At 37.8% G+C, this 14,337-nt stretch overlaps 1 protein-coding gene across 2 annotated transcripts; it reads right to left on the bottom strand.

Moving 5' to 3' along the window:
- Nucleotides 1-2,071: 2,071 nt before the first annotated feature.
- Nucleotides 2,072-13,368, bottom strand: LOC108680260 (DNA-(apurinic or apyrimidinic site) endonuclease 2-like). Of its 2 annotated transcripts, none has more exons than XM_018169063.2 (6): nt 13,317-13,368; nt 7,081-7,150; nt 6,614-6,749; nt 6,333-6,455; nt 5,487-5,729; nt 2,072-4,399 (listed from the first exon to the last, which is right to left on the bottom strand). In XM_018169063.2, the coding sequence occupies exons 2-6, from the start codon at nt 7,143-7,145 to the stop codon at nt 2,558-2,560; spliced, it is 2,409 nt and encodes an 802-aa protein (XP_018024552.1). In that variant the 5' UTR covers nt 7,146-7,150; nt 13,317-13,368; the 3' UTR covers nt 2,072-2,557. The 2 variants fall into 2 exon arrangements, with proteins under 2 accessions (XP_018024552.1, XP_018024544.1); XM_018169055.2 differs by lacking the exon at nt 13,317-13,368 and adding an exon at nt 12,850-12,993.
- Nucleotides 13,369-14,337: the final 969 nt, after the last annotated feature.

Genomic DNA, 14,337 nt, shown 5'->3' with positions numbered 1-14,337 from the left:
TCTGCTACATATAGACCTAGTCCATATATAGACGTCAAGATCAGTATTCAAACTTTTGAAACAAAAAAATCACTCTCGTAAATAGTATTGTCGTAGTGAATATCATTTAGACGAAATAAAATCAATGGTTTAGTATATTTGAACAAAAAATTCTAAAGTCTGAATTTATTCATTGATTTACTAACTTACCGATGTTATCCCACAAAAGGTCAAAAAGTTTTCTCCTATATAAACTAACATAGAAAATATTCTCTTCGTTTAGGCAGGGAGTACTCATATATTTTCAATTCAATCCAATGCGCTCGTTTGTGAAACAACCAAAAAATTTTATCTAAATATTGCGGTAAACAGATGACCAAATTTTCCTGAATGTAGTTTTTTTCACTCCTAAAAATATTTCTACAAGGTTAAAAGCCAACAAGCACTGTAAGACTAACATGGTTCCCTGTTGACCCGCAGTCTAACCAAGCTAGCCACTAGTGGAAAAATTTACCTCGTGTGTATGAATTAAATTCTTAAACTAAATGAAATTGTAAATACATGTCCAGTGGATTTAAGCTGGAAAGTTTCATCAAAACATGTATCTTCATGACCGTGCAATTATTGCAGTCCCACTTCATGACCTCAAACTCTGAATAGTGCCAAAGACTCGAGTCTAACATAACATAACACAGTGATGTCGGCGCTGAAGAGTAGGCCTGATGTGGCCAGTCGCCGATTCTTACTTTTCCTGACTTGTTCACAGAAGATCTAAAACCGTGTCATTTGACCGGATCTTTTCAGGACTAACGATAGTTTGAAATAGCTACTAGACTTACACAGGGTTCGATACGATGCTAGGCATTTCAAGGCTGAACATATATTTTTCTATAGCTTTAACTAGTCCGTTCATGAACGCGTTTATGCTCGGAACGTCAACGATGTACTCAAGAAGGTTGTTGCACATGTCGGCGATTCGAAGCGAAAAGAAATATTGTCGCGTGGATGAGTTGCAACGCAGTCTTTTCTAGTGCGAAGTATTCAATTTTTTTATATAAAAAGAATAATGAGGATTATATCTTCATCTTGAATCCATCCTAACTACATAAAAAAGACAAAAATGAATTACAATCTACTTTGTGTGAAGTTTAAAATAAAATATTAACTTACTCAAGAAAAATTTGGTTAGTTTATTGCTATCGACGAAAACAGTGGTCCAAAAAAAAAAATAAAAAATAAAAACTCAAGACCACGAAAACAGTGGTCTCCAAATTGTGCGAGTACGATAAATGCCACGTGACGCATTTCAAGCTGCAAACTTCCACTATCGAACTATGGGCTTTTTGTACTGCAACTTTTTTACACACCTACATTGTACATTAATTAACACGAAGATAATCTGGCCGGCACTTCTGTCGCTCACCTAGTCCCAGAGACTCCCATTAAATTAAAAAGATAGTCTCTATTACCTAAATTAAACCTAATACACTAGTTACCAGCGCATTGTGTTACATAAAGAGCATGTGATACTATTTATTAGTGTAAGTATATGAGAACGTGCCATCAAAGTTTGCGAACTGCTGTTCAATAGATTACTGTCACTGCAGTGAACAATACTTCGTAACAATGATGAACCTCGGTTACTTCATTAAAGCCGATCTACAGCATGTACACACGGGAGTGATTTCCATCACTGTTAAAACTATTATCGAAACAATTCAGAGCAGCATTATTTCAAGTAATTGAAAACCGCGTTAATTAATAAATAAAATTACTTCGGGTCATGAGATGAAAAAACGGGACGTCAACCTATGTTCGAAGGTATCACAACCAGGGTTGGTGATTTTTTTATCTTTTTTAAATAAAAGAAATAAAAATAAGATTTTTTTTTTCGTGTTTTTCTTATTTTTTATGTTTTTTATTTATTTGATTTTTTTTTATTTTTCGACTCGTTTGTCTTTTTGATAAGTTATTTTTTATGTTGCAGGTAGCGAGAGGCTAAAATGGGTTGAAGGATATTTAAATTTGAAACAATGAATAGATTAAAAAGTATTTCTCAACCATTTGTTTTACAAAAATGCGCAGGTTTATTACAGAGCAATTTGAACATCCAATTAGAAAGTTAGAATCGCAAGTGCGGTCGAGGACACGGCACACGGTGACTAACGGTGACAAGGCAGCGGGTCGCCATCCATAAACAACAACATTAAAATGTAAGTGCCTTTCTATGACAAACAATAAAGACTCGGATTTAATTAGAGTACTGTCACAGCTTGCCGAATGCGTGATAAATCATTGAGGATCATAGAAGAATCAAGGTATACTTCCTCCGAATACTTTTACAGGGCGCGTTTAAACGATGTTCTTGGATTTGTGGGAGCATTTTTTTAATTTACTACGTCCGAAACTTGCAAACGATCGGTAATGTTGACCCCTGATATTAAATGAGAAATATTTACGAAATAAATTTTTTTCCATGACGCTTCCAACAAAAAAGTTTAGTACCAGCCTGAGCAGTTTCCATCATAAAATTTAAATTCACAAGACTATAGTAAAAAAGAGACAATAACCAGGGCGTTCAAATCCACTTGAAAAAGTTACACTGTGCGTCTTTCTGGCCAGGCCTTCCGGCACCCCGACGGCAGGCATAGAAACGTCTGTTGAAGTTTACACCCTTCTTCTTGGAAGTCCTCATGACGCAAGGCTCTTTATGTCCCGAGCATAAAGGAATGGCCGCCTTCTGCTTCATAAATGACCAGTCAGAAGCCCCATTATTAGCACTTACTTGTGTCTTCGATAATTCAGAGTCGTTTCTTACTTCCGAAGAATGTTCAGATGTGTAGCTTATAGTTTTTAAAGTAGAATGATTGTGATTAACGGTAGCCACTAGATTTTCATTTTGAGCATTAGGTCTAGGAGATTTAGGAATCGGCAGTGGTTCACACAATTGGTTGCTAGTAGATGATATTTGTTTCACGATGCCACAATTAGTTATATTTTTCTCTTGCTTTGCTTTAAAATATGACTGGTCTATTATTTCTTCCACCATGTTTAATGCGTCCGCAAAGGAGCCCTCATCAGCTCCTGCACTTTTGTTTGGTCTTGGAACATTTCCAACATCATTACATTTGACGACCGTACTTAAAATGTCCATGTTCACATCACCATCGTTGTCGATATTCAATTTTTTGTAGATATCAGGATTATCCTGCAAGTATTTCATTTCCGCCTCATATAGAGATAATGGGTTACTTTTTTCACTGGGATTGTATTCTAGATTCTGAGAACAAAACTTTGATTTGATTGAAGGAGAGGTTAGCGAGGGTAGCGAGTCATCATAATTGGTTGGCAAGACTTGAGTGTTGTTGGCAGAGAAAAACGATGACAACTTCGATTGATAAGAATTTTTGGATTCCCGCCTTTTCAACAAGTTCTTACTACTTCTTCCCTTTGATGATGGACTAGAATAGGGTGTGGGCTTTTTTACTCCAATACGGAATTTCTCATTTTCCATGTCAGCGGATGATTGACTTTTCAATTTATGATCAAGGCTTACGGAGCAGGCACTCAAAGTCCCTCTTTTACTTTCAGTATTTTCCGAAACGGCTACATCATCGCACTTTCTTTTGGCACCAAACTTTGTCCAATTTTGGTGGTCGACCTCCACTTGGGTTTCAGGCAACGTTTCCTTCCTCTGAAAATAAGTAGAAAGTTTCTGTTGCTCTCCTTGGAACTCGACAAAATTTTTAGAACAGAACTGAGGTAATTTTTCAGCTGGAACAACAGTGATTTTCAAATGACAAGCAACTGGGCAGTGATCGCTTCCCATTATATCGCATAAAACCAGCGAGTCCGAGACTTGAGAGAACAGCAGCGGATCACTAAGTACGTAGTCGATCCTAGTCCCATAATTCGTCTCGCGAGCGTTCGCCTTAACATTCCAACAGGAAAATACATCCCTTTTGTTAGGATACAGGGCTCTGAAAGTATCAATCATTCTGAAGTCTCGATATAGCTTTAGGGCCATTAACGGGTCAGAGTAATAATTCCCATCTTGCACGACGGCATCCAATGGTCTCCCTTTCTCCAAAGAATTGTGGTCATTTACTCCAATATTCGGACACGAAGATTGATTTTCATGCGCCTCATCTTTCGTCCGAGAAGTCAAGCTGGTCTCTCCATGTCTTTCAACTGTCACGAAATCTTTACCACTTTGATCAGGGATGAAGCAGTGGTTATCCATTGTTTGAGGCTTGTCAGTTCCAGAGGAGGCTTCTCGTCCATCAAAAACCAACGGCTCAGATTTCGGGATTTGATCGCGTCTGCCATGGCCGAGGAAACTGCACGACCATTCCTTGACATCCTCAGGCGTTATCAGGAATCCATTCATGAATTGCCTGCCGGGATTCAGATGAAAATCCTGCAAGTAATGAAAAGTCTAACTAACTACTGTCTAAAAGATTAGAAAAATAAATAATTTATATAGTAGGTAATACGTACTACGCAAAGAAATTTACAACTTGGATCATGCATAGGTACTTATCCGAAACCTTGTTACAATTTTTCTTACCTAGGTAAACCATTTCAAACCATAATTCTGAATAGAAACAAAGCAATATCACGAAGCTGGGAATATAAAATGTGTAAACGATGGTGCGAAAAATTTTTCTCAAAATTAACCTTGTATTATTCATAAGTTTGTCTTCGATATTTCGCCCGTGACAAATACAATCAATTACGAGTTCATTGACTGGCAAACATAAACCAAATACCTATCCAAAATTATACTCGGTAAAGCTTAAGAATAGGAATATATTCATCGACGTACAAAGACACTCGTCGTATAAGAACTATTTCTCAAAACAAAATACTAGCACATCCAATATGAATATAATTAACTTTCTGATATGAATATACATAACCTGTAAAACCTACGCCTTCACAATGAACAGGCCTCTAAAATCTGGTAGCTAATGCATAGATAAATTGCGTATGACGACCGCAATCCAAGAAAACATTCATCACAATGAGGAAAACACTTAAGGGATTGTTTATGTACTTTTCCATCTTCGGTGGCACTGGAGGTTTTTAGATATTATTGTTGTAATTGCCCATCCTGGTAGTGGCGACTAGGGAGGGGGGGTGATAGGTCAGTTTTTCCGGGCACTCGGTGCCACTGGTAGTTCCACGACCATCACTGGCTTGCTGACCCGCCAGAACCATTTGATTGCATTACACAACACCCTGGACAAGCCAGGTACTCATTTATCAACCAGAGTTGGATGAATGGCTGAGTTGACCATGAGCTGAGCTTCCCGGAAGAACCAACTTGTCCTCAGTGGGACTCGAACCCGGGCGCTGGGTGCGTGAGACAGAGCATCTAACAACTGCACCACATCAGCTCTTTTAGATCTTATTCATCAGAGAAAGACAGATGAAAATTGTGCGCCTTCAACCGCACTATCTCGATTTCCCAAAGAGTCTGCCTATGACTCTGATGATCTCACCTCGTCAGGGTCGCAATGATCCAGGACAGTGTGGGACGTATTCAAGTCCCCAACAATCAGGACTCTGGCACCAGCCTGGGCGAGCAGAGCAGCACGTAGCCTCAAAGCTCTGTAGAAGGCAAGTTTGAACTGGACGCGGTCAGCTCTTGCTGGATCAGCTCGTGGGCAATAGACGTTTATAAGGGCCAGTATGCCAGGTTGTGAAGAGAGTGAATCTTGATCAGAAGGTTCATGCGCAGGCGCCTGGAAGCAGGTGAAGAATATTAATAAGGCATCAAAAACAAAACGAGTAGAAAGCTAAATTTCAGGTTTGAAAAAATATAGGTACCTACCAGTACATGTACGTACATATTCATTAGAAACTAGTACTACTTAAAAGGAAGAAAAAAATAAGTTGATTAGCATGAATGTGATTAATTTAATCATTGTAGTAGTGTTGATACTGGGAATTTCCCAAAATCAAGCAACCTAGAGTTACCCCATATCAAGCTTTTACAATCAAATGCTTATTCGAATTTCAGAAACTCTCCTCTCGTGAAGTCGTGAACACATGAATCGTCACATAATTTAAGCCATAACTTTATGATGGAAATTCAGTCTAAAACAAAGTGAAATAAATGCTTTTCAACAAAGTTTAGTTAACTTCTTCATATTTTAGCCACACCCAATGCAACTAAAGTCAAGTCTGGCTAGCATGACATCATTTTCATAACATGCAGCAAAGTTAAGTGCAAAAGTGAGACTGCTTGGGTACATGAGGCATTATTAGAAGCAGACAAGCAACAGACAGTAAATACAAAATTTAATGAGGAAACAATTTTTCAGATTTAGTATTTTCAGATTTACCCATAATGTTCTGTGAAAAGTCATGACAGTTCTTCCCTCACAGTCAATTTCTCGCAGAGTTTGTTTGGTCCATTCACCAAACAAGGGAGAGGAAGCAGCAGCAATAACAGAAGAAGAAATATCCTGGAAAAGATGCATAAAAACAGTCATAACTCATAACTCTTTTATTGAAAATTAAATACTGTCTTAAAAGTTATCAAAAATTACTATAAGTACTGTACATATATAATGAGGTATTGGTTGAAAATTACCTATAAATACAGAAAAGTTTGAATACTTACCTCATTAACACATTTGTCACCATTTTGTGGTTGAGTGAAATATTGGTCATTCATAAGAGTTCCACACAATCCTTCTGTGGCATGAAATGGAGTGGATGACGTTTTAACATATGTTGCCACTCCAGAATATCCACTCCTGTAAAGTTGTAAATGGATGTTAGGGAACAAAAATCCATACCTAGTTTAAAAACAAGTGTAAAGGAAACCTAATGAGCTAAAATGCTGAATAAACAGGACACACGTTGAATACCTGGTTATGTACGCTACGTACCTACCATAGCTGTATCCAGTAAGTTATCTAATTAAAAAAATTAATTTTAAAGAAAAATTTTACATAAAATAATACAATTTTCAGTACCTGCAATTTGCAATGACAAAGACTCACAAATTGCTTATGCTGCTAATTTTATGAATCAAGAATAAAATTTTTGAACAAAACAATAAAAAAATTAGAAACACCAACTCACCTTCTTCTAGAGAATGAAAAATAGGAAGAGTATCCATCAACAAGAGCAAGATCTTCACTGAGCATATCTCCTGTAATAATAAAAAAGATAAGTGGTTTGAAGATACATTTTCCCAATAAATTGTCTTCATTGAAGACATTGAAAAATTGAAAAATTCGTTAAAAAAATTTAGATGCCAGAAGATAGAATTTTGACAAAAAAATTGATCCAAAATAGAAAGCTATTTCTGAAGAAATAATTGCATTACACACATGAGCCAAATTTAATAGTAGGTACTGTATACCGGTATTGAATTTGTATGTATATTCTTGTATACCGTAGGTATTTCTATATTCCCTCACTGTAGTCAAGGCTGGCAATTTTAATTAATTTTCATCTTGTTGCACCTGCTGCAGTTAGGCAATTACCAATCATAAGCACAAGAAACAAGAATGTACTCATATACATACAGGAACATATACGTACAGACTCATTAATATATCGAACAATATTTTTAGTTTGAACTGGCAATTCGAAAATCAGGTTACCGATGGACATCTTATTTCGTTAACGACGTTTTGAATGTTTCATTCATTCATTATCAAGTTAAAAGGTGCATTAAGTGACGAAATTTGGTCGACATAAGTACAAAATCATGTAAATAGGATACTAGGTACTCAAAAAACAGAATTGGCTAGAAATAATGCCTAGTCACTAAAATATTAAGATGAACAAAAATCGAAACAACAAAAATTACTACAAAAACAGTCTCAAAGTTCTGACAAATCCAGTAGCTTGTAGGTTGATGGCTGGGGTCCTATCCTTAATTAATGATGAGGGTCTCAGCTATCGCCAGTCGGTTGGCGTCGGGGCATCGCATGACGACGCTGGTGCACTCCTCCAGCACCGTACGAGTGATGGTCTCGTTGTGGGCTTCCATCAGGTGGTTCCTTGGTCCACCAGACTGAAGGTGGCACGTGAGACGTCGGCTTAATGTCGTGGTTGTGAGTCCGATGTAGTCAGTGTTGAAAACTAACTTTACAACAGGAAAACTTATAGACTACATTGGTCTCTTGGAAAACTCTCCCAACATCCTTTTGTAGGGGTTATTGTTCATTACAAGATTGTGTATTTTCTTGTTTTTATAATAGATCAGTAGTTTAATTTTATTGTTATTTAAGCTCACGATGTTGTTGTTAACGATGGATTGGAGGATCCGTTCATCTGCTCTATAACTGCTTGTCATTTGATTCTCGTACTAGATGGTTGTTACGTTTGCGTTAGTCTCTGGTTCGTTGTTGAGTCCGCTCTGGTTTGATCGAAGCTTGGAGATCTCTGCGTCGATTGTTCTATTTGCAAATCCATTATTGACTAAGATTCCTTTGCAATTTCTCAGTTCCGTATTCAAGTCATTTTCAGATGAGCAGGTTTTGAGAGCTCGTTGAACGGGGGCACGTATTGCGCTTTTTTTGTAGCGCTCAGGGCAATCGCTGGCGGCGTTCAGGACTCTCCCAACATCTGTGGGTTTCCGGTATAGGTACTTTGGTTACGAATGAATTATTTTTGGCTTGCACGACTATATCTAAAATGGGCAGAGTACGATTTCGGCCGAGCTCAAAGGTGAACTTCAAGACAGAATTCATTTCAAAGGCCAGCCGCAGATTCCTCAACTGTTCTTCATCTCGAACGACAACGAAGATATCATCGACACACCGGCAGTACAATTCAGGCTTGATCTATTCATCGGAAAGCACTCGATTTTCAATTTCGCACATATAGTACTCAGCAAAAGTAGGACCAAGGGACAGCCCATGGCAACGCCGTTGGTTTGTCGGTAAATATTGTTGTCGGGAGCCCGGAAAGGTGATTTGGAAGTGCAAAGTCGAAGGAGATCAAGGAGAATTCTCTTAGGTATTGGTGGAGCCGGCGAAGTTAGATGAGAATATACATGCTTGGCAATGATTCCTAACGTTTCTTCAGTTGGGACATTGGTAAACCGTATATCCTAAAGCAATTCTCCTTGAAATCTAGAGACGACTTTTTGGAGATCCTCCTTGCTGCACGCCCATCTGGCCTTCTCACGTCACTTGATGTCACCAGACTCTTCACCAACGCCCCACTGAAGAAACGGTAGGAATCATTGCCAAGCACGTATATTCTCATCCAACTTTGCCGGCTCCACCAATACCTAAGAAAATTCTCCTCGATCTCCTCTCGATTTGCAGTGGCCAAGAAATTACTTCTAAACTACTGAACAGATTTGAATGAAACATTGAACATACAAACCTAACCTGCAAACGGCGATGTTTAGCTCGTTACAATTTTTTTTTTACTTTAATTTTGATGTTTTTTTTCTGTTTCACTTTCATTCATGAGTTATGGAGCAATACGGGCCGAAATTCACAGTGACCCAAGAAATTTTTTTTAAACTACTGAACGAATTTGAATGAAACTTTGAGTATACAAACCTAACCTCCCAACGGTGATGTTTGGCTTGTGTCAATTTTTCTGTTTTTTCTTCGTTTACGAGTTATACGGCTATACCTATACCTATGGCTCTTTGTCAATGCAAACATAAAATCCGCCTCAGAAATGTCTGTTGTTTCTCCATATGTCTGTTTAACTCACGAACAAAGGACAAATCGAAACCATTGTCACCAGCTAAACATCACCATTGGGAGCTTAGGAATATATAATCAATGTACATCCGCAAAAATGAGCTTCTTATGTGTCAACCTGATACCAGTTCAACCATATGCTATGCCCTGTGCTTTTAGCGCTAGAATGTATAGTATGCTGTGGCCGAGTGTGGCGCATGACATTTTTCCTGATGTACAGTATACGCTCGGTATGTATGCCAAGAACACAAATTTTTCCTCATGTACGCCGAGCCAAGTGCCAGGGCCATTAGTGACAAAGCAGAGATTTTTAGAATCAGTTCATTTTCTACCTTTTCATTTACGCAAAATTTCAACAAATTTATAACGTATGATAATGCTGGTATCCATGATACTTTACTGGTCTACTTGTAGGACTCATAAATGGAACTTGATGGAGAGTCTAAGGGGAGCGTCTCCCCCAAAATTTTGGATTTTCGTTTTTCCGGTTTTCAGTCTCATCTTAAAGATGACATTCTGACCTATCCAACGGTAGTAAAACCATCTCTGTACGTTGATGTATGAGTTCATGACAGATCATGAAAGAGAGGGGCATGTGGGAGTTCTTTAACAAATAGAATATGGTAGAAGGATATTAGCTGCCAAGCACTTTAAATAGAGCGTCTGCTTTAGCTGCAGCTCAGTTAACCGCCTGGTGTCATATGAGGAGGTGTGCATGCAGTTGTTCCCACCATCCTTGACTGGAATCAAGCTGCAGTAACATTTACTTTTGTATCCTTGCTACATTGAGTGCCTATTGCGATTCGCGCAGGACTTTGTTGCACTCTCCTGAACATTCACTCTTATTGTCACAGCAAACCAATCTCCTCCTAGAGTTATGAAGCTACAGCGATGAGACATATAGTACCATTTAATTTGTAAATGAAATCTCTAGAAACCATCCGGTAATTTTTTCAATTTTGTTATAGTTAAGATTATATTTTGCAAAAAGGGTGGGTGGAGGGAGGAAAATTTGAAATTTGGGGGAAAATTTTGGAAAATCCCCCATCCTCCCGAACCAATTCGAAGTTCAAAAAAATGATCACATGGATTTTAGATATGATTGTTACAAATCAAATGATATGTATCTCAATGTTGTAACACAATACTTGTATGGGGAGATAGATTTTCAAAGTACCCATTTTTTGCTGTTTTCTATGAATTTCAAGTTTTCTTTCATTTTTGTCAAATAATTTACAGGAACAAAAAGTTCTAAGATTTCTGTTTTACATACGGTACCGGTATGTGTACCAAGTTTCAAAATAATTCAATTGTAAATGAAAAAGTTTTCATAAAAGGGAGAAGGTCCCCTTAAAAACTCTCTGCTTTGTCACTATGCTCAGAGCCATGTATATGCCGGATTAATCCACAGAAAACCACAGTAACTGCACCATCCTGGTATGGAGAAACAGCAGCCATAACATTTGTCTTTACTTTAGTAGCAACTGGCAACTAAATGATAATGATAATGCAGTCTGACTGCTGTGACACCACTGTGCAGAGAGTGGATGAATATTGCACAATCTTTGGCAACGCTTCAGTAGCAAAATTTAAGCTTTCAGAAGATCTTGCCAACACATTTAGATTGAAATTCTTGCATTTAATATATTTGCCAATGCCAGTCTTTGGCCAACTATTTAGAAAAAAGTAAGGTTTCTGGTAGGTACGTTGGATGGATCAGGATGCAGTGAAGCTTGTCCGGTAATCAGTTGCAGTGAGTACTCGCCAGAAATATCCCACGCAAATGTAAACAACAAGTTTACGATTGCGTAGTTGCGGTCACATTAGAGCAGTCAGACTGCATTATCATTATCACATGTTCAGTTGACACTTGCTGCAGAATAGGACTTTTATAGGGTAAAATTAGTTATTTGGGGTAACACGTGCATGCAACCTTGTAAATAAGTTCGTGGCTTGCAAATAATTTTTCATTACTCAGCGTAAATGGCTTTTCATTAAAAATAACCTGGCGATGCATCTTGAAAATGGTTTGCAATGCTTTGGGCTTAAAAACCCCTATATTGGCAACGTTGCTTCCACCCTCTGCACCCTGGCTCTGACGTGACTACAACTATGCAATTTTCAAATAAACATTTTGGGTTGACTCGTTAGTTGTTATCATAACGATATGCAGGATATTTTGGCTGGAGCATTGAACGGTTGAAGTACTGCTGAATTTAAAAATTTTAAGAAATGACATGTTTGCAAAGTGCAAATGGCAATACCTTTATACCACTAACCACCGCAATAGCAATCAAACAAAAATAGACAACATAAGAGCAGCAAGATTTCATACTTGCTATTTCATAGTCATGCTGATATTATATTATATTACAGCCATGATTGACATGTAAAAAAATGTATGAATTTTACCAACTAGCTTTCCAGTCGCAGTCTGCACCATTCCCTTTCTAATTTTCTATCTTAATGAAAATTTTGATTAAAAAAACTAGCTAAGGTGCCAAGGTGGATCAAAAGTAATTTATTACTACCATCCTGCATTCCAGAACTTTATAGTCTTTTAAAATTATTAAATGCCACTGACAAAAAATTTTTGAATAAACAGCATAAAAACTATACCTACCTAATGATCCTAATCTAATTTTGCATAGTGGGTGAATGGGTATTATTGCAGATTAACTACATCCAAAAAAAAGGGGGGGTTTTTTTTTTAATTATATGTTTTTTGGGGTGTAGATTACGAATCTGAAATCCATTTTTGGCGGTCGGCATCGGAAAACCAATTTTTTTCGCGACTTACTAACATGGGGGTTACGTAACAGACAACTTACGTTACCCACTCACCTTTATTTACTAACATGGGGGTTACGTAACTTACGTTACCCACTCACTGTGGCAATGTATCTCCAGATTTATGGACAAAGAAGACGAAAATGTTACCCGTTGCAGTGCAACGGGTAAGTTTCATTCAAGATGTCGTGCGCTACATGTGATCGGTATTATTGCAAAAAATCGGTTTTCCGATGCCGACCGCCAAAAATGGATTTCAGATTCGTAATCTACACCCCAAAAAACATATAATTAAAAAAAAAAAAACACCCTTTTTTTTGGATGTAGTTAATCTGCAATAATACCGGTGAATGAATTATGAATGACATGAATAAAAACTTACTTGTAATTTTAGTTTCTTGCATACAAATTATATCTGATTTTAATTGATTTAAATTGTCTACCATTGGTACTTTCAGTGATCGCAGCCCATTTACATTCCAGCTCAGCACCGTGAGATTCATTTTTAGCCTTTTAATGAAAATGAAGCTGTAGAATCATAAATGAAGTTACTAACTTCAAAGCTCATGCTTCTGTCACTTCACAGAACAGTCAGAAAATATGGTCAGATTAGAAGTGGAATTTTGTGTCAAAACTGTCAGTCTGTCAACAAATACTGAAATTATTGAATCAACAAATTTTTGAAATCATTAGATGGTAGCATTGGAGCTCGGACTGCACTGTGACACTGAAATGACTGAATGCTTGGCGATAAACAATCACTTCATTCACTTGTAACACAGGTCACAGAATGAACTAGGAAGTGGCATAGTGACAACTCTCGTTGCGAAACACAGATTATTTGTTTACTTAGGAATTTAGGAAGTTAGGATGTGGGGTTGTCCCCCGAGCCCCGACCGGCCGACCCCCATGTCCCTTACGAGACTCAGTTACACAGAGATTGTACCTGCGGACATGACAACGGGCAACGGCATGTAAACAAAACACAGCTGGACGGAGTTCTGTTGGAAAAGTTCCCCATCCGTTTTTGAGAATTTCTAAAACGTTACATTCAAAATTTAAAATAAAGAAAATCTCAATAATTTTTCTTAAATGCAAGCCTCTTAAAATTTTTTCTAATGACGGTGAATTTTAATTTTTTTTGCCGATACTTAGTGATAGAGATTTGATAGCAATTGCCGGGTGAAGTGGATGTTACTTCGTGACTTGGATACCAGAAGATATGCTGATATACATATTATTGTTGTTGTTGATGTTTTTGAACCGATGTTTTGGCTCAATCGAATGGAAGTGTCATGGTTGAACTAATACAAGGTTGACCCACGCGCAGCCGCGCCTTGCGGATGTCATTTGTTATTCCATCCGTGATGTCATCTTGGTCGTTTTGACGTCAACTTGTGACGTCACCGTGCGGTTCAAACTGATTTGTACTCTATTTACATTTTGTGCCCACAGTAACCTCACTCAAGAGATGCGCAGAACGGGAAAAATCGTCATCGCCGTTGGTCAACTTTATATTAGTTCAGTAATGGCTTACTGGTAGTGATAATTTTAATCAAATATGCATTGGGCATCTTAGAATTATTAAGACCAGGAATTTATGGCATAAAGTAAAGTCACAAAAGTACACACATTTCCAAAATAACTTGATTCTTTAGCTACATGATTCCGGATTCAAGAAACCTCGTATAGTCGTATTAAGCATGTCATTTGCAAGTGTCCGTTTTTTTACAATAACCAGTCACATTTACAAGCAATCTTTCCTGCTCTCACCTTCGCCTGCTTCTCACACTGAAGAACTCAAGATGAAAAACCGGATGGCATCGTAAAATCGTGGTCTGTTATAGTGCGACAGCGCTTGACGTTGTTT

The sequence above is a fragment of the Hyalella azteca genome, unplaced genomic scaffold (assembly GCF_000764305.2).
Source record: "Hyalella azteca isolate HAZT.00-mixed unplaced genomic scaffold, Hazt_2.0.2 contig8324, whole genome shotgun sequence".
Classification (NCBI taxonomy): Eukaryota; Metazoa; Arthropoda; class Malacostraca; order Amphipoda; family Hyalellidae; genus Hyalella; species Hyalella azteca.
Note: the sequence above shows the minus strand (reverse complement) of the source record. Positions and strands in the feature narration are given on the sequence as shown.